At 37.3% G+C, this 20,150-nt stretch overlaps 2 protein-coding genes and 2 long non-coding RNA genes across 4 annotated transcripts in view; 3 read left to right on the forward strand and 1 right to left on the reverse strand.

Annotated features, from left to right (window-relative positions):
* Window positions 1–2,359, forward strand: part of LOC136831711 (uncharacterized) — a 3,640-nt gene extending 1,281 nt beyond the window's left edge. Inside the window, exons 3-6 of the mRNA XM_067092334.1 lie at window positions 260–412; window positions 1,339–1,485; window positions 1,841–1,987; window positions 2,213–2,359. Of these exons, the coding sequence (XP_066948435.1) occupies window positions 260–412; window positions 1,339–1,485; window positions 1,841–1,987; window positions 2,213–2,296 (531 nt within the window). The 3' untranslated portion in view covers window positions 2,297–2,359. The remainder of the gene's footprint in view (window positions 1–259; window positions 413–1,338; window positions 1,486–1,840; window positions 1,988–2,212) is intronic.
* A 3,733-nt stretch (window positions 2,360–6,092) lies between these two features.
* Window positions 6,093–6,943, forward strand: LOC136831299 (uncharacterized). Its single transcript, XR_010850831.1, has 2 exons — window positions 6,093–6,551; window positions 6,789–6,943. It is a non-coding gene; the product is annotated as an uncharacterized lncRNA (long non-coding RNA).
* Window positions 6,944–10,453: 3,510 nt separating this feature from the next.
* LOC136831298 (four-domain proteases inhibitor-like) lies at window positions 10,454–14,985 on the reverse strand. The gene is made up of 6 exons (XM_067091436.1): window positions 14,862–14,985; window positions 13,182–13,270; window positions 12,573–12,710; window positions 11,609–11,755; window positions 11,164–11,347; window positions 10,454–10,743 (listed from the first exon to the last, which is right to left on the reverse strand). Exons 2-5 carry the CDS (start codon window positions 13,261–13,263, stop codon window positions 11,181–11,183), a joined length of 534 nt encoding a protein of 177 aa, XP_066947537.1. The 5' UTR covers window positions 13,264–13,270; window positions 14,862–14,985; the 3' UTR covers window positions 10,454–10,743; window positions 11,164–11,180.
* Window positions 11,667–17,318, forward strand: LOC136831300 (uncharacterized). Its single transcript, XR_010850832.1, has 3 exons — window positions 11,667–11,775; window positions 14,103–14,251; window positions 16,929–17,318. It is a non-coding gene; the product is annotated as an uncharacterized lncRNA (long non-coding RNA).
* The last annotated feature ends 2,832 nt before the right edge of the window (window positions 17,319–20,150 follow it).

Here is a 20,150-nt window from a genome sequence, read left to right on the forward strand (position 1 = left end):
AACAGACTCATGCATTGAAACCCTTCCCAGTATGTGTCCTGTCTAAGGCCTTCCCTTCTGCCGATGTACTGTATATATATATATATATATATATATATATATATATATATATATATATATATATATATATATATATATATATATAGCAGGTATTACTTAGTCTAGAGGTAACATGAAAAAATATTATACAGGAGCAAAGACTGGGCGAATATGGTGTGTTTCACTATGATTCGACTTTTTTTTTTTTCTTGCCTCTCAGCCAGACGCCCCACCCGTGCTCGTGGAGCTCTTCTCCGACATCGACCCGGCCTCCTGCAGGTGGAACATGGGACACGATTTACAGGAGACTTACTACGCGCTGAAGGACACTGGGATCATGAACTTGTACCTTAACTTCTACGGGAACACTGAGGTCAGCAGGAAGTGGGGAGGAAGATTTCTTGTTTTTGTTTCACGTTTTCATTGATACTCTATTTGTAGAATATATATATGTGTGTGTGTGTGTGTTTATGCAGCAATGAGAGATATGGAGAAGAGATCAGATGTAGAGAAGGTGCTGCAAAAGGAATGTTCCATGGCTGATTATGTGTGAAACAGTACTGATTGGTGACAAGGAAGATAACATATATAAAGCGGTGAAAGAGCAGGATTAAGACTATAATAGTCTATCAGAACCAGAAAGATGGAATGGATACGTTATTCTCTGTTAAATCAGAGAAAAAAATTCTTGATTTATAATTGTGTTTTGGAAGAAAATCACGCATTGAATGGCGGTAGACTGAGAACAGGCGAGGGAAAGAAGGCCACAGAAGCTCTGCCGAGGTGTTGTCCAGGGAGGTGAAATTTGGCATTGTTGAGTTAATCCTTCCTTATGAAGTAAATGACATTTGGTTGTGAGTGAAAAGAAAAAAAAATGAGAAGCTGCTGAGGTGCTGTATGTGTGAAGTAAGGAACGAAGAGGGTCAAAAGGTTAGCATCCGTGCAAAGATGGACTGGTTTTTTTGTGTTGTGATCTGCTCTTCTAAAGGGAAAAAGTAGTGGAAAATTATGAGTTTGGAAAAAGCAAGGCGAGGGTTACATGTAGCGGTCACAGGTAGACGATTATGAACACGCTGTATGTTAACATTTCACAAAGCTGTGAGAGCCGCCTTTGGATATGATATACACAGGGTGTTCATCCTTGTTTTTCCCGCTGGCTAACCTCCCGTAGGATCCCCGGGTTCTTGTTGAAGACACAACCTGCTTGGTACGAGTATGAATCTTTACTTAATAAGTCTGCTTAATGCAAAAGTCTGTCATCAGTAATGTACATATAACAGTAGACCCTCAACGTCACAGGAACCTATCGGACCAGGAGAGTTCTACGAGCACAGACTGGCAGAATGCGCTATCTTCTACAACAACAACAACGACACCCTGATCGAGTTCTTCAGATGCTACATGACGGAGGAACACTTCCCAGAAGCCGCCATTGACGGGAAGCATGTAAGATGTCCAGTTATATTCTAAAGTTCGCAGACACTCGCTCGGTAAAGCGAAACTCGTGCGTTCTCTATGCAAGCACAGTAATGAACAGTGAGTGTCGGCGAACTATTGCAGTCTTATACTAGTCATTGCCCACAAAAGCGCAGGCTCGCCTGTGCTGTATTGTGGAATCACACGAGATGTTGAATTGTACGTAAGAGAGAATGGTTTAGCAAATATAAATGTAGTCAGAGAATCTGCTGAAATATGGGAATATCTTATTCTAATTAGGAATTTCGAAACTTGAAAATGGTACTTGGAAAAGCAAAGTATTCTCGTTTAAAATACATCGTATAACTCTCTCCTTCTCCCGTAGTGTGCAGAAAGTGTGGGCATTGACTGGTCCGTCCTCGAAGGCTGTTACTTATCAGAGGAAGGCGAACAGCTTCTGATAAAGGCCGGGGAAAAATACCATAGCATGAAGCCACCGGTCAGTTCTTATCCAGAATATTATATCAACAGCGTAAGTACACGCAAGAAAAATCAGTCGCTTTTCCTAGAATCTTATGCAAATGGGATTTTTTTTTAGAAATCTGTGGTCGTTCGGCGTCTTGATATCAAAACAATATAGAAACGTTACAACTTTAGAAGAAGTTTTAAGAAATTCAGTTGTAAAATCTTTCGCGCCTTAGGGTAAAAAAAGCTTAGCTATTGAATTTTTTCAAAATCTGATCTGTTTCCATCGCAGCATCCGAGAATTCAGGCCTATGGGAACCTCAAGCAATACGTCTGCGAGGCTTATACTGGCACTCCCCCTCAAGAATGCGCGTGAGGACTAAGGGCGAGCTTCATTAGGCAACTGCGGCTGCAATAAATTTGATTTGCACTAACTAAATCTGTTGTCTACTTATTTCCCTTATAATATATATATATATATATATATATATATATATATATATATATATATATATATATATATATATATATATATATATATTTATATATATATATATATATATATATATATATTTATATATATATATATATATATATATATATATATATATATATATATATATATATATATATTAACTTTATCACTTTGTAATTGTTCTGTGCATTAATACAATTGCTAACAGGACCTCATTGAAACTGGATGGTATCTAGCGGAGTTATTAAAAAAATTACAAGCTTTCCAGAACTAACAGTCCTCATTGTCAAGTATCCGTGTACATATATATATATATATATATATATATATATATATATATATATATATATATATATATATAGAGAGATAGAGAGAGAGAGAGAGAGAGAGAGAGAGAGAGAGAGAGAGAGAGAGAGAGAGAGAGAGAGAGAGAGAGAGAGAGAGAGAGAGAGAGAGAGAGAGAGAGAGAGAGAGAGAGAGAGAGTAAACGAGGGGAAAATAATGAAATTTGGCGGACGGGAAGCAGGAAAGACAAAACAGAGTGAAAATAACACAGAATATGCAATACTAATGGCGAGTGAATAGAGTGAAGATGATACGTCGAGGTACATAAGAAAATGAAAATAGAATGTAAAGTTTATAGTTAGTAAACCACACACACACTCTCTCTACAGCGAAACAGCAATAGTAACATTTAGAATGACACTATGTTATAAACTAGTAAACAAGTAAGAGAAAACATCATCTCTAGATGCAATAGATTATGAAAACGTAAGGGTTAGAAAACAAATTGGAAATATGCCACCAAAATCAAAGGAAACCACCTATGCATAAAATGAAAACTGAAGAAGAAGAAAACTGTACCTCTAAATTAACTTTCCCTGCAGCACAAGCTACCAAACACAACTAAAACATTATGTCACCGATCTTTGACATTTCAGTCGAATTATTATTATTATTATTATTATTATTATTATTATTATTATTATTATTATTATTATTATTATTCAGAACATGAAGCCTACTTGTATGGAACATGTCCACAGGGGCCATTGACTTGAAATTTAAGTTTCCATAGATTATGGCGTTCATTTGAAAGAAGCAACAGAAGGTATTGGAAATTACAGAAAGAAACGATCAGTTATTAGAACAGAAAAAAATTAACTCATTAATAAATAAACAGATAAAATGTAAGTAAATTATTAAAATTCAAGGAGAATTTTTTCAGGGTAGCAAATGCGTTGCATCTTCATTTGAACTTTTGAAGTTCCAGTTGCACTACATCCTCAGGGAGACTGTTCCACAAAGCAGGCCAAACTGGACACCTACTCTTGGAGATTCGGGGAAAAGAATAAGCTATAGGATGCAAGAAATAAAATCATGAAGAAAATAGCCCGAAGATCATGATAGCTAATATCACAGATTACACAAAAGACAGGAACCCATGGCTAGTATGTCTGGTAGAAGGAAACGGCTTTAAAGAGGTTACAACACTCACAGCTAGAACCACAGGGCTGAGACGTCACATTATAAAATGCACAGGATATTTCAGAATCCAGACAAATATCTAATATTTTGAGAGATGAGGTGCCTGACTTAACGACGAGAGACAAAATACTATACTGGGATGCTAGATTATCAGAGGCGGAACAGACATGGCAAAGCTTGATCAGTTTGTCAATAGATTCATAGGAAGCAAAAGGAAAATAACTCTCCTAGAAAGTGAAAGCAAAAAGAACTTGCAAATAAAATGTCAAACTGCTTTAGCTAAAGCAACTGGAAAATACTATGATAGTTTTCAACCAAGTGTAACTGGGATGAACATCTTCTCCCAGAGCCCTTGACATAAAAAGTAAGAAATTTAAGAAAAGGAAAATTAAAAAATACAAGCCAAAAACATATTGTGATGTCGACCCATTTCCCATGGCGAACACTGAAACAGCGGCAAAATTTCACGGGGTTGTCATGTTGTATCTTGAATAAGATAATAAATAAGATGCTAGAGCAAAATTACAACAAGAACTGTGAGAAAATGTCATCTGTGAAGACAGTTTTCATGAATAAATGAGATTGCAACCTTCGGCATCGTTGCCCAGAAACCGACTTGCTATTTCTATCACAAATTGCTGTAACTCGTCTGAAAGGTGAAATTTGTTAAGCGAACATCAGTCAGAAAGAAGAACACTCCACTGATGAAGTGTTATTTTCTGTGATAAATGACTACCCAAAGTATACGGGTAGTGGTGTGTGAAATTACCAGATGTAAGTGCAGCAAATGATAAGTCAGTCATGGGCTTATGATAAAAAGACGTAAAATGGATAGGCGTTGAATGCTTCAAGAGCCATTGCGCAAGTACGAGTAGAACTTTTCAAAGCACAAATTGTAATTTCTATATCTGCCTCAAAACCTCTCCAGAAGGAATAATAAAAGGCATTATCCCAGATGACACTACAGTATTTAGCTTACTCGCTGCCGAAATATACTGTACTGGCTTATAAAAATCATGAAGTAAGGTGTCAATACTTTGCAGATAGTTGTGGACAATACTGAAGTTATCAGGACCTAAATGGGAAACGTAGTGAATGACGGACAAGAATTGAATGAAGAGGAAAAGGCTGTTACTAAATGAAGATAAAGCAGAATACGTAATAAGGTAAACAAGAAACCTGAAAGAGCTCCGTAATAAAGTGGCAAATATGAATGAGACAGATGCAAATTGTAAAAACAGTGAGAACTTAGATGTGCTAATTGATGGATAGACTAATATGATAGACTGAATATTAAATGTAGTAAAAGTTGAATACTATAATCTAAAAAATGTAGCATTCATCAAGAAATGTTTATAGATACGTTAAGAATGTCTGCACATAACTGTAATTCAAGACTCTACTACTGTGTTAGTCGCTGCAGCGGTACACCAAAATATTGACTGCAGAAGTTGCGGGATTAGAAAAGAAAAACAAACCAGCCAGATTAATAAAGAACATTATCCCCACGGGATAGATCACTCCCAACCATACTGAGTTTCATACCGGTCCGATGGTATAGCGGTTAGTGTCGTGGAATGCCACTTAGGTATCACGGGTTTGAGTCTCCCCAAGGGCAATGAAAAGACACTGCCTCTGCATCATGATCAGTTACTGCTGCAGTGTGGGGTCTGTGGTGGGAGGTTGAAACCAACATTCTTCGGAAGCTTGAATTTCAAGTCAATGGCCCCCGTGTGCTTGTTCCACGTGAATAGATTTCATCTACTGAAATAATAATAATAATGATTAGAGCAAAAATTGAATAAGAATAAATAATGCTTATTTGCAAAGTAATAATCTGTAACTTAGTTTGTATTTTGGGTTTCGCCAGGGTCTGGGTGAATGTGATGATCAAATTCCTTTTCTGTACTTGGTCAACAGAGCCACTGCAGGTTTGAAATGGCCTCTGCCATCATGCACGGAGAGAACTTTGATTCAATAAACAAAGTTCTTTCCTTAAGAAAGTGAGCATCTAAACCATTAGATCAATATATATATATATATATATATATATATATATATATATATATATATATATTATTATTATTATTATTATAAGCAATCAGAAGTCGTGCACAATGCGTCTCCTCCCCCACCTAATTTACCCTTTGTTTATTGAGAACTGCATGGCCGATCGTATTTGACTAGAAATCAGAGCTCGTTATCAACATTCCGATCTGTCCCTTTTTTACCTGGAACAGATATTGAGATGACACAGATAAAAGATGCCAGGAGGAGATTTTATGCCACTACTTTAAGAAGCTTAGCCCCGCTAATCTTCTTAAACGGCCTTCCTAAAGGCAAATTAAGCTGTCTTAATTGTCTTACCTCCGCAGGACACCAGGGAAGAGGCTGTGAATCGCTGAACACCTGGGCAGTGACTCATACTTGCACACGGCCCCTACCCCTGGCCGCGTGCCTTAAAAGGAAGAGAAGCAATTAGTTAGTGAGTTAGTCTTGTGAGGAGTCGTAAGGGACAGCCATATACGCGGGCGGGTGATGCAGTTTGCTGAGAGATCATTCATTCCCCCCCTCCCCTGCCGGACTTCAGACTCCAGTCATTCTTGAGGGACAGTCTGTATCGTCGGTGACCCTCGTCCTTCTTCGTCAGAGACCAGCTTCCCCTAAGGTAAAGTGCGAGAGAAGACTTTCAGTCACAATAGTTTGCCCTTTAGAAAGCTTGGAGTACCAGCATTTCACTTCTGTCCTTGTGCCAGTTTATCCAGTGCCATTTCCAATGTCCTGTGTTCGAGTGTAAAGTGGTCATTCATTCCTCGAGTCTTTGTCACCTTCAGTGCAAACTCGAGACTTATTCTGTGTTAAATTGTTCCTTTACTGGCGTGTAATGTGTAAATCTCTCTTGCAGAGGAACCCATTCGCAGTGGACTCATCTTGGCCTGTGCCTTGCCTTTATTCAAGACTTCAGTAGAAAGATCTTCAGGCGTTGCAAGCCCTTTATCAATTTACTTATCCATTTTTCCTTCAAATGCTTGCTTTTGTAAATACAATTCTTTAATCTATCCCAAGTGTTTACATAACATTCCCTTATGAAGCAGAGCCTTCAGCTCCTAAATTCTCCCCTTTTTCTCATCTTTTTTACGATTTCCCTTTACGCAAGTTAGAACTCCAAGGCCAATTAAATAAAGTTCCGTGCCGGCCTGTAAAATACCATAAACCTAGGGAAATACGTAAAAATATATATATATATATATATATATATATATATATATATATATATATATATATACAGTATATATATATGTATGTATGTATATATAGTACATTCATACAAACATACATACATATATATAAATATGTATATGTATACACATATACTGTATGCATATGTATATATATATATAATTTATATATATGTATATATATATATATATATTATATATATATATATATATATTATATATATATATATATATATATATATATATATATATATATATATATATATATATATATATTATATATATATGTGTGTGTGTGTTGTGTTCCAAAGAGAAGGTATTATAGAAACAGAGACCATCATAGAAAATAGTATTGAGACTATCCTAAAGAGTGAGACACGTGGTCTTACGGTTATGAATCAGCACTCGAGAAAGGAAGTGAGCAGGGCTATTCAAGCGCTAAGACAAAACAAAAATTCAACGACTGTTCCTGGCCAGTAGTGACAGACCGAGTCAGCAATACCAATGGCAAAAGGCGAAGATGATAGCTCGTGATAAACACCAGAAAACTGGCTGTGGTGAACCCACCATCGAAAGAATTGGTGACAGTGAAGTGGTGAACGGAGAGTAACCAAGTGGTGAAGAGTGAGGCAACCGACACGTCTAATGAACAATGACATGCTCGACATGCCCCATGAACCGTGACGTATCAAAACGCCGCCGCCCAAACACTAACAGGGTAGAAGGAAGAAGAAGGAGGGCAGAGAGATGGAGACAGAGAGGGAGAGAGAAAACAGAACGATATAGTAGGGCGGTGCGCAGTGTGTGAAAGAGTAACTCATGTCTCTGTGTGCTATCTCTTGCACTTGGTTTTTTACAAGTCCAAGTTGGGATCACTAGGTAAAGGTGTGCATCGTTATGTAAATGATCTGATAATAGCCACAGACACCGTCGAAGATCATATGAAATTGGTCAGAGAAGTCCTAAAGAAGGTTGAGGAGAGCAAATCTAAAGTTGAAATTAAAGAAATGCACTTTCCTTAGCAGGGAAATGGAACATCTGAGACACAATCTAAATAAATGAGGTATGGAAGTAAGCAACTTAAAGATTAAGTCAATTAAAGAGTATCCTGCACCTGGATATAGGAAAGATGTGAATTCATTCTTGGGTTTAGAAGGATTTTACCGAAAATATATAAAGAATTTTGCAACCGTATCTGCTCCACCAACAGATTTGTTAAAAGGAACACGCGTCATTTGAGTGGACAATGATGCAACAAGAAGCATTCGATGAATTGAAACAAAGACTAACCCACTCACCAGTTCTTAGTTTTTCAGACTTTAGTAAAGAATTCTTTCTGCCAATAGATGCAAGCTCTATTGTTATAGGAGCATGCTTAATGCAAAGAGATAAATACCATGCTATAGCTTATTACAGTAGAAAATTAGAACCCACAGCAGAAAACTACTCTGTAACAGGCGAAGTCTCTAGCCATAACGGATGCTTTAAAGCACTCAAGATATATCATATTTGGTTATAAAATAACTGTCTTCACTGATCACTCCGCTGCAATTGAAATGCTAAAGAATCCGAACTTTTCCCGACGAAGAGGTCGCTGGTTTATGACTGCCCAAGATTATGACATAAAATTAAAATATGTTCCAGGGAAGGCAAACAAGGTAGCAGACGCATTATCGAGATACACTCCTCCAAGGAGGGAGTATAAATAAGATCATTCAAGGAGCCAAGTCAAGTGAATCTACAAGCAATGCGTTCATAATGCGCTATACAGAAGAACTTTCTATGTCAGCTTCATAAGGGAACAGGAGAGGGATAAAGATCTAAAAGAGATCTACCAATTTGCGAAAATCTTCTATATTAGTCTCTCTGTAACACACACAAACTCATATATAATTATATATGTATGCATACATAGATATGTATACATACATAGATAGATATGTATACATACATACATATATATATATATATATATATATATATATATATATATATATATATATATATATATATATATATATATATATATATATATGAAGTAGTGTTGATAATGAAGCAGATACAAGAGAGGGGGAAGTGGTGGGGACTGGGGAGTGGTGGCTTATGCAGTGGCTGTGAAATGAGAATCGAAAAGGTGAGAAATGTGGAGATACACAGGAGTGATAAAAGAATAACGTCAGTGAAAGGATGAATTAGGTTGTTCTGAAATGGTTCAGTCATGTGGACAGAATGGAAGATGAAAGGTTGGTAAAAAAGAGTGTATTACTGAGAAATGCTGAAGGAAAAAAGGAGAGGAAGACTTAGCAAGGTTTGGAGAATTGGATTGGATTATAGAGTTTAGGCCAAAGGCCAAGCACTGGGACCTGTGAGGTCATTCAGCGCTGAAAGGGAAATTGAGAGTAAAGGAGGTATGAAAGGTGTAACAGGAGGAAAACCTCGCAGTTGCAATGAAATAACTGTTAGGAGAGGGTGGATAGCAAGATAATATGATTTGAGGTACAGTAAAAGGAATAAAAGGGGTCGCAGCTAGGGGCCGAAGGGACTCTGCGAAAAACCTCTTGTAATGCCTACAGTGCACCCCGTGAGGTGCACTGACGGCACTATCCCCCTACGGGACAAGGTTTGGAGAGATGGCTTGAAAGTGGTATTGGAAAGGAAGGGCCTCAGCATCCCGGAGCGAAGGGTTTGTGTAAAATAGAGGTAAATGAATTGAACTGAACTGAATATATAATTTAGGCCAAAGGCCAAGCACTGGGACCTATGAGGTCATTCAGCGCTGAAGCGGAAATTGACAGTCAAAGTTTAAGAAGTGTAACAGGAGGAAAACCTCGCAGTTGCTCTATGAAACAACTGTTAGGAAAGGGTGGAAAGTAAGATGGAAGGAAGAGAATATGAAAGGAGGTACAGTACAAAGAAAAAAAAAAAAGGTTTGCAGTTAGGGGTCGAAGGCACGCTGTAAAAAACCTGAAGTAATGCCTACAATGCACCGCATGAGGTGCACTGACGGCACTAACCCCCTTCGAGGCAGAGGTAAATGCTGGTGAGCTTTCCGTGTAGATTCGTGACAATGCAAGTGTTGTCGAAGGTTTCTGCACAGGTGGGTCCTTCTCGATTCATACAGTTTGCGTGGGAATGTTTCACTGATCTTCGTCCGCTCTTTTCACGGGAGCCATCCCTCGTTAGAAGGAACGGCTGTTTCTTATTTTAAAATTCTTGTCTTGTTCCTTTATGATCTCTCCCTCTTAGTCACAAAAATACAATTGTGAATGTATCAGTCCTTGCACATAAACTAACTTGCGATTTCGGAAAGGGTTTCAATAAAAAACGACAGTAATCTAAATCTTCATAAATATATTTTGTGTTCTTTACCCATTCTTTAGAGCACATTCGGAGACCACATAAGTTACATAACACGACCAACAACTTTCACAATAACTTATAAGAAGAAAAAAAAAAAAGCTTAAGAATAGCCCATCTTTTCCCCGTCCCTGACTATGACAATCAGCCGATCCACTGACATGAGGTAAATAAATGAAGAGGAATCTAATAAATAAAATCATAGGAAACAGTGGTCGGCCGACAGCGATGCGAGTAAGGATTGTGGGTCAGGTCGTCTGACATCTGGAAAAGAAGGACAAGAGTTGAGAAATAAAAGAACAAACGATGATGTGTTGAGATTTATCACTAGCAATCTATCAAGATACTAAACATTCCGCATTATTATTATTATTATTATTATTATTATTATTATTATTATTATGGAAGTCTACTGTAGCTTCTACGGTGAAACTAAATACAAAGGTATGTGCGTTGGTTTTTGTGTTCATATGTGTGAGAGAGAGAGAGAGAGAGAGAGAGAGAGAGAGAGAGAGAGAGAGAGAGAGAGTATTATCTAGGAGAAATGAGGTGAAAAAGGGTAGGAAAAAATGCAAATAAATAGAAACAAATGAAATTATGTAACATTTGAGGAGAGAGAGAGAGAGAGAGAGAGAGAGAGAGAGAGAACGCACACATAAATACATAAACACATAATCCACGTACCTTCCACGCAGAGTACCTCAGACGTTTTTGAACATCTTCGAGTGGGAACACCGCCCGTAGGTCTCCAGTTCGATGGAAGGGTCCTTGCACTTGGCCACGTTCAGTAGGCAACGGTTGGGATACGTTACTCCATTATTACCGCACACGGGCTTAAAGTGCTTCGGGCAACCGGTTGGACATTCGACTGTAAAAGGATCGTGAAATTCATACATTATGAATTTTACCTGTTTATTAAGTGGTCTCATTATTTATTCAATTATTTACTCTTATCTTTTCATCATCGTCAAGGCAACGTGACACTGGGAATTAAAGACGAAATGAATATAGCTCTAGTCAGCTTTTCATACGATCTTAATATTACGGAGTGTGTTGAACAATTTAAAGCTATAAATAATTATAAGAAAAATAACTTGATGAGAGATAGAAAGATAAATCGACAGCTTACCACATGGTCCTGCGTAGTCCAGCTGAATGGCTGGATTCTGGCATGTTGTCATGAGAAGCATACAGTCGTTGTCGTAAGTGATGCCGTCTGTGCCACACACTGGCTCCAACTGGCGGTTGCACTTCACGGGGCACTCAATTTTGGGAGCTGGAACATCAATAATAATGGTAAAGAAAAGATAATAGTAGTTAATTAACAGCTTTCTGGTACTGATGTACACAGAGGATTAATTCTTACTTTGCATAGTCTACGTCGTTGGATATGGCGAGGTAAACAACAATAATAAACCATAGTCTACGTCGTCGGATATGGCGAGGTAAACAGCAATAATAAACCAACTTTAAAACCATTGTAAATTTGACACCACAAATGGAAAATCCTTTGTTACGAAAATTAGTTTTTATTCGGCATAAATGACTTGTTATGAGAGAGAGAGAGAGAGAGAGAGAGAGAGAGAGAGAGAGAGAGAGAGAGAGAGAGAGAGAGAGAATGCTACTGAAAACCAAGGGTTCGATGTCTCCAATTCGTTCCCCGGCAGCCTTGTACCAGTCTCCACCTTCAGCCATCGCCGGAGGATGATTTGTGTTTTTCTTTTTATTTAATAGGAATGTGAGGCAATTTACAATGGAGTCGAATTCACTTTGTTTTCCTTGTCACATTACAGCAACATAGGCGTTTCTCCCACAAAGCTTTGGCATTCTCGTATGCTTTTATTTTTCCTGACTTTACAGCCTTCTTTGAAAAGGTGGGTCTATGAATAATTCAATGTTAAACCCAACACTTCCCCTACCCTTCACCACTTTCATATTCCTCTAGCCTAATTCACCTTTCCTACTCGCCCATTCCCCATCGTTACTTTTTTTTTTTTATAAACCTAAGCTAGTCAAGGTCCTTTAGTTACCAGCACTGTCAGTCTTATTATATAAAAAGGAAAAATTAAATAAAAGACAAGAAAAGGACTTACGGCATGGTCCTTCTCCGACGAGTTGAACTGACTGATCCCGACAGTTGGCTATGTTGAGGAAGCACCTGTTCGAGTAGGTTGTGCCATCGCTGCCGCACATTGGGTCGTAATGTAATGGGCAGAAATTTGGACAATCCTCTGTAATAGCAAACATAAATTCATGAGTTAAGTGGATGATTGATTTTAAGCTGGGGTTGTGATAAACAAAGATAAATATGCAAAAGTGAAACGGCAAAGTATGAAAAAAATCTCAGAATGAATTTATCTATCAGCGTCAATGTATTTTCATATTTTGTCTTCGTTGTACTTAACCAAGTAGCTATGATAAAGTTATTTATTAAATGCCATGCCTTTTATTGGCGGGAAATACATTATAATTCTTCGTAATTTTAGATAACATCGTCGTCTAGATATATATATATATATATATATATATATATATATATATATATATATATATATATATATATATATATATATATATATATATATGTGTGTGTGTGTGTGTGTGTGTGTGTGTGTGTGATGTGTGTGTGTGTGTGTGTGTGTGTGCTTGTGTGTGTGTGTGTGTGTGTGTAGTGTATAAGCGACCTATCTGTGTATACTTACTCGACCGTCCCGTCGTAGCCGCTGACACCGCCAACAGAAGCATAGACCCAAATACCAAACCTGTCATTTTCCTCTTAAACATCTCGTTTCTGTAAAAGATAGACAAAACAAATTTGTTAGACTCCTTGTGGAATGCAGATGCAGCGTTTACATTTCCTTAACTGAGAAACGTGAACAGCAAATGAAAGACAGTAGAAAAGAAATTACCGGGTAAAATTAAGTAAGTTGTTGTAATGGGGTTTTACCAACGTGCGTACTAACCAGGTTTTTCAGCGCTTATACTGGTTTTTAAGCAAACTAGTAGGTGATTTTTCCCGTGGGTTTTACGTTGCTTTGGCGACTTGGTCTCTCTCTCTCTCTCGTCAATTTTGTAGTCACCGTGTATAATCATTCGAACACGGAAATTCCAGCAGCAGTACCTCAAAACAGAGGTAGACTGATGTCCTTTTAACTTTTCTTATCAAGTCTGTTTTATTCTTGTGTTTGTTACTATTTTATTGCCTTCGATTCTTAGATATCTAAAGATTCCAATTAAATTGCTTGTTAAACTGAGTGAATAGCCGACCTGGCGTAACAGGCCAAAGAGTCCTTGACATCGTCATAATCGCCACGTGATTTCTGGAATTATTCATAAGATAGAGGATTTTTTTTCTCGCTATAATGCGTAGTGCTCTTTCGTCTTCCAGGAATTCTGAACTATTTACCTCCATAGTTACGTCAAACCAAAATTAGGGAATTTTCCCCTTAGTTTTGTGATTTTGTGTATGCACACACATAAGTATATATATAGTATATATATATATATATATATATATATATATATATATATATATATATATATATATATATATAAATATAAACCTAATTGAAAGACGCTTTACGCACTTACCATCTTAAACACAGTGTATTCGTATATTTCAGGGCGAAGCAGTCGTAGTACTATGTAATCAACACAACTACATGAAATAAAATAAATTCTTATAAGAAGTCCGGTGAAAACGAAAAAATAAAGAAATCAGATGTTAATTTTAAGCATGACTGGACGGATATCCTAATATGTGAAACGCAAGGTAAGTGCTTTCACTTTCATTTCTTGATTTTTGACAGCAGTTTCTCTTGACGTATGAAACCTCGTTCACACATGCTGTATGCTAACTTGTACACTCAAACACACGTATATACATTTACACATGAGCAAACACACACACACACACACATATATATATATAGTATACATATTAGTATACAACTTTTTCGTGTTTCCAGAGAAAACATGCATTTCATTTACTTATAGTAGCCTATTCTCAAATATGGCCAAATTAGTGCATGCTTACTATAAAAAGAGAGCGGGATTCAGTACGTATTTCTCACACTTCTATAAACTTTATTTTCTGGCCGTTTTAATATGTGGAAAATCCTAATCTGTTATATTATTGTTGTCGCACATTCAATAAGGTCAGGTTTCCTACTTGCAATGGACACTAAAGACATCGTAGACTGTCACACAGGAATTTTCAAATAACTTACTTTCCAATACTATGTTTCTGTGTTCACTGAGGTTACGTAAATACCTGTTAAGATTTGAATCATTATCAGAGAGGACAACTGACAAATATTTAAAAACCAATCCTCTAAAACCAACAAGTGAAAACCAATTTAAGAATAGGCACAATTCCTCACCTAAGAAAACTTTCTTCTCTCTATTTCTCTCGTGAAGTCCAGCTGTCAATAACTAACCGGCCTTACCTGAACGTGGTCGTTTATAGTGCAGCACTTTTGTGACGTCATATCCTCATGTCCCATCACAGGAGGCTGTTTATACACGACTTGGAAAACCCCAATTGAAACTCAGACTCCGCCAGGCCCTTCCCACTCCCCCCCCCCCACACTTAGACCCACTCGGCACTGCCCTGTCGATGGCGTCCTATTACGGTTCTGAAGGCTTTGTTGTCATAGTCAATGAAACAGGTTTTCCCATTGAAAATTTCGATGACTTATTCAGGGAAAGGTCTGGGCGTTAACAGGTAAATCGTCATGTTCAATGTGATTGGAAAATTTGGGTTGCTGAGGTGGTCTAACCACATAGTTTTTAAACGTAATTAATGTGATAACATGTGCAAAGCGTAAAGTACACATCGTTTTCAGAACAAATCTGAACCAGTGGGTGCTTTATAAAATGGGTGCTTTGTAACAATAATTAACCCGACAGGTGGAAGAATTTTGAACTCAAGAAACAGAGCACAACTCTATTTTTGTTTGGTTTAAATCTGCCTTATACCAACTCGTTCCTTGAGAAATCCGTTATACTAGAACTTTAAAATTAAACTTCCAGACATTTAGTGACTGGTTTGCATCTATTTACCTCAACAATAAGTTCATGCCCGCGCATGTCAATGTTCCTTCCCGTAACGAATACATTTGTCAACTGACTCAAAACCATGTGTAATTTTAAACGATCCTGTTGAGTCTGCCCTGACTCCTGTTTTGTTAGACCTAACACTTGAAACATATCCTCATGATTCTTATTTTGTAATTCGGGTAATATCTTTCGACGCGCGATTGCGAACTTTTCCTGGCATGTTTTATCTTTCTAAAAAGGAGACCAGGCAGACACGCAATTCTGAAGATGAGGGTACATACATAATTTTCATAAAGTGCTGGGGAGAAATGTTTGTATCTTTTCTTCTACATCCCTAATACACTATTTGCCTTGTCAGTTCCCGTGGCAATCACTTAAAAAAAAAAAAAAAAAATCGGTAACCATGCGCCTAGATATTTTCCTACTTTTTCGATATATAGTAGTAGTATATCAAATTAGATGGGATAGATATTGCTTTTGCCAGTTCGTCCAATAAAACAAAAGAAAAGAAAAAATGTAATAAGACTGGTCCAGGCATTGAAGTATATCAGTGCTTACACGCCTCCAGTCAGGTGTAAACCCATTTGCACAAATCTTTGTTCCCTGTCTCGACGAGAATATTTTAGCCATCTATACCGTATTTTGGCAGTTTACATATTAATCTGCCATATGACAATCATTCAAAAGTTTTTCTACGGTCTAAATATAGCACTCGTAGGTAAACATCCATCACGTATTGCCCATTTTCTAGTGTTTTTGGTTCCTTTGTCTGTTCTAAATTCAGTTTTCTCTGTCACAAAGTTGGTCACAAGATTTACACATAAAGGAGGTCAGCCTCACAGGTCTATATGTACCAGATAAAGCTTACCATCTTTTTTAAAAGACACGACTGGCATTTGCCATTAACCATATCTCCGTAAGTTAACACTGGGCTAAATTTTGCCTGAGAATACAAGACCGTGGGAAGTATAATCATTTGTAGTTCCCTTCAGCTTGTGGAAGGCCTCATCCTGTCCTATTGATTATTTGAATTTCTTGAGACTGATACCCTGTTAATTCTTGCATGTGTGAAAAATACATTGCCAATGGAAGAAACAAGTTCATTTGATTTTTACTCATATTCTAACTTGGTGGCCCTCGAGTTGTTTTCAGCTGCGTTCCCTTCTTAAGTACTGTAGACAATGTAAGTACCTGAATCAAAGAGAGTGATTAATAGATTTATATATCCATTTCAATTTTAAAGTACTGTAGGCTAATAGTAATGAGGTTTAAAACCAACCCATTTTTCTATCTTGACCCAGTCGAATTTTATGTAAACATTATTCCTGATAAATTGGTTTTTGTCGCTTTCACTTCAAATTGCATAACTGATTTTCAAAATTCCCGAGGTCCGGATACGAACTTCCGAGGATGGTTTGTTTACCTGACATCTGCGTGTGCCTGGGACCACCTAGACTAACAAGCCCTCCTTTCGGCGCCAAGGTTCATCCGGGCAACGGCGTGTGATGTAACTATCCGTTGATGTCATCGAGGGAAAGCCCTTGGTTCTCAAGCTAACGCCACATTACATTTTTTCTTCAAAGACAGTTTATTGTTGCTGGATATTTGGTTTCCATTTCGTAACTGTACTCTTACCAGTTCAACTGCTTATTGATCTACAATTTGTTAGCAAAACTGACTATTATATCGCTATTGCATCAGCTTATGTTAAAGAGTGTATTTTCAATCATTCACCTTTACATTGTAGCTTATTCAATAAAGGGGGAAATGAAATGTAACAGAGAGTGCAATATTAAGTAGAATTAGAAAGTAGGATTTTATAAAACAAACTTACTATTCTTGTGCTTCTGTTGTCAACCGTTTTAGGCGCCTTCTATAGAGCCTTTTTTTCGGAGACAACCTTTAACAACAGTTCTAGATGGCAAATACCTGTATTTTCACAAACCTTGATACGATTGCTGATGAAATTTGTTTGTCTGCCGAACAGTATCCTCGGCTGTTACTGACTGCCAACATTTCCAATTGAACAATATCTTTTTTATCGGGCTCCAGATAAACATAGGTTGATGTTGACTACGGCATTTGTATAGTTTATTTACATAAAGAATACGCATATCTGCATGCTATTTATTCTTGCTCACTTGCATGTGATTGCAATATGATCTGAGTTATTGTTCGTCATTTGTATGTAAATACAATATGTTTTGACTGGGAAAACACGACTCAAAATATCTGAGGAAGACGTAAATGCCACAAGCCACCGCAGGTAGTACCTTGTAAGGTGTCTTAGTTAGAAGGAAAAGTGCTGATGGCTTTTATACATTTTTATCATTATCATAAAAGCATATCAAACTTGGATCATGAAAGCCAAGCCACTACCTGAAACCAGTCTCCAGAAGTCAAAGATGTAAAATATGACAGTCAAAGGTTTGTGTTAGTGATTTCATCACATTTGTTCATAGACAGGTGTACTTATATCACATCTGCTTTAAAATCATATAGATGGAGATCTACGAACTTTACAAAAGAACAACTGGAAAAAAGGCAATGTTCTCCCACTGATCGTGCTTCAAGCACATATTTCCAAAGAGCCCAGAACCTCTCATCAGTGCAGCATGTAATCTTCGTCACCTTTATCCTGAAGCAAGAATTGAATTACAGAAAGGTAAAGAAACCTGTTAAATTTGAGACAAAGTCAGCCAAGGAATTCTATGAAAGATGTTGCGGAAAAAATAAGATAATCTTAAGATTCAAGTCACTGGCTAAAGAAGGTCTTATACAATATTTAAGCCGAAAAAAACTACATAAGGAGAGATACAGAAGACGAAAAGATTCTGCATCAGTAGATAATTTTCAGGCCCGTAGATCATTATGTTTAGGGGAACATCATTGAGGGATCACATGTTGAAGGAATAGCAGTACTCAGCTAGAAAGGGCAATAAAATAACCATGCTTTTTTCAAGGATTCCTACAAAACCAGCAAACTGAAATCAATGCTGAAGAAGAGTATCAGTTCACAGAGACAGCTTTGGCCGCCTAACGACAGGAGGTCACTTGCCTAATCTGCGTTCGTGGTGACAACATCAAGTTCCCATCTATAAATTTTGTGCCGTCAGATTTCTAGTGACGTTCATGCTAGCATGAACGTAGATAAGACCAATTCATTCATCTTTTAAAAGTAGTCAGGAGCTGGTGGGTGTGTTGCTGGAGGGAACACAGAAGACACAGGAGGATGAAGGTGACTCTGGGAAAGTCACCTTTTTTTTTTTTACTGTGCATCTTCATCAGAAAAGTTCATAATTTACTTTCCATTTCGGTGACAATTGGACTTCTAATTCCGTTATTTAATTTTATTTTATTGATATAAATATAGCTAGCAGAATGGTCTGATGTTTTGACGAATCGATGTTCTTGCATTAGACTACCACAAGTACTTATTTCCAGGTACTGTATCATTCTTTTTACAGAGTAAAAAGAATTTACTTTAGCTCTCATGTATTTGTTGATACTTGAAAATGACAAGAAAATGAAAATGGTATGAGGGTAACCGAGCCTGATAAATGGGTATAACTGCAAGAAAAATTCTTTTACCTTGATTAAAGTAAATGTAAATTCCATCCCCCAAAGTTTAACATTTAATTTTCCTGCTTAACTTTCGAGGTCATCTATTACCTTTTTCCAAAACCAAACTAAACCAGTGATTCCAACAGAGAAAGCAGGCACCACGTCCATGTTTTCTTTGTTAGTTGCGCCTTTTACAGTATATGCAATTTACCCATTTTCTAAATATTACGTTTTCGTGCGAATCCCTCAGCGATTTTGACTGGCTGTCAAAAACAGAGAATTTCTCATAAAAGAAGTAAGTTCTGAATTTTTGCAGTTAGGAGAGTAAATAAATCCTGGTCAATAATAATAATAATAATAATAATAATAATAATAATAATAATCAAGGGTGGGGTAGACCTCTACCGCATATGGTCATGTCAAAGATGTTTGTGTGCAGGTGTTTTCATGTGTGCGTGTGTGGGCGAATGGAAACAGTTAATTCTTAGAAGTATTTGGGAGTAAGTATTACGGATGAAGGTAGGGTTAGGAAAAAAGCTGAGCCACAAAGTATTGGGAAAAGGCTTGAATTGTCTCTAGAGGCCAAGATGGTAGTGTGTGATAGTATTGTTGAGCCAGTACTCCTTTATGGACTGAAGTAGGTATGCTGAATCTGAATGAAAGACAGGTTCAAGCTGTTGAGATTAACTACCTCATTAACATGTGTGGCGTGAGAAGAACCGATAAGATGAGAGATGTGTGCATAAGTACAAGCAAAAGGTTAGTGTAGATCAACGATTCTCAAACTGGGTGCCGTGCCTAGGGGTGCCGCAAGATTGTCATGAATTGTCTTGGCTAGATCGTCTTAATGAACATTTGTAAGAAAAAAAAAAAAAATTTGCAGGTCTTCATATAATTATTATCAGTGAGTCTACTCTAATCATGTTGATATAATTCTTCTGATATGCTCTTTGTTTGTACAAAATATTTCTGCATGTACGGTGTGCTGATTTTGGTTTGAGTATGGATAATAATTCTATTCATCAAATAAGAAGTTAATTCATGCG

This window comes from Macrobrachium rosenbergii, chromosome 48 (assembly GCF_040412425.1).
Source record: "Macrobrachium rosenbergii isolate ZJJX-2024 chromosome 48, ASM4041242v1, whole genome shotgun sequence".
Lineage (NCBI taxonomy): Eukaryota > Metazoa > Arthropoda > Malacostraca > Decapoda > Palaemonidae > Macrobrachium > Macrobrachium rosenbergii.

What these genes read in the sequence shown, in the direction of transcription:
- LOC136831298 (XM_067091436.1), bottom strand. Translation starts at nt 13,263, where the DNA reads ATGTTTAAGAGGAAAATGACAGGTTTGGTATTTGGGTCTATGCTTCTG. An exon ending in GGCTACGACGGGACGGTCGA is followed by an intron (nt 12,711 to 13,181) that starts GTAAGTATACAC and finishes TTGCTATTACAG; the next exon opens with AGGATTGTCCAAATTTCTGC. An exon ending in CGTCGGAGAAGGACCATGCC is followed by an intron (nt 11,756 to 12,572) that starts GTAAGTCCTTTT and finishes TTGATGTTCCAG; the next exon opens with CTCCCAAAATTGAGTGCCCC.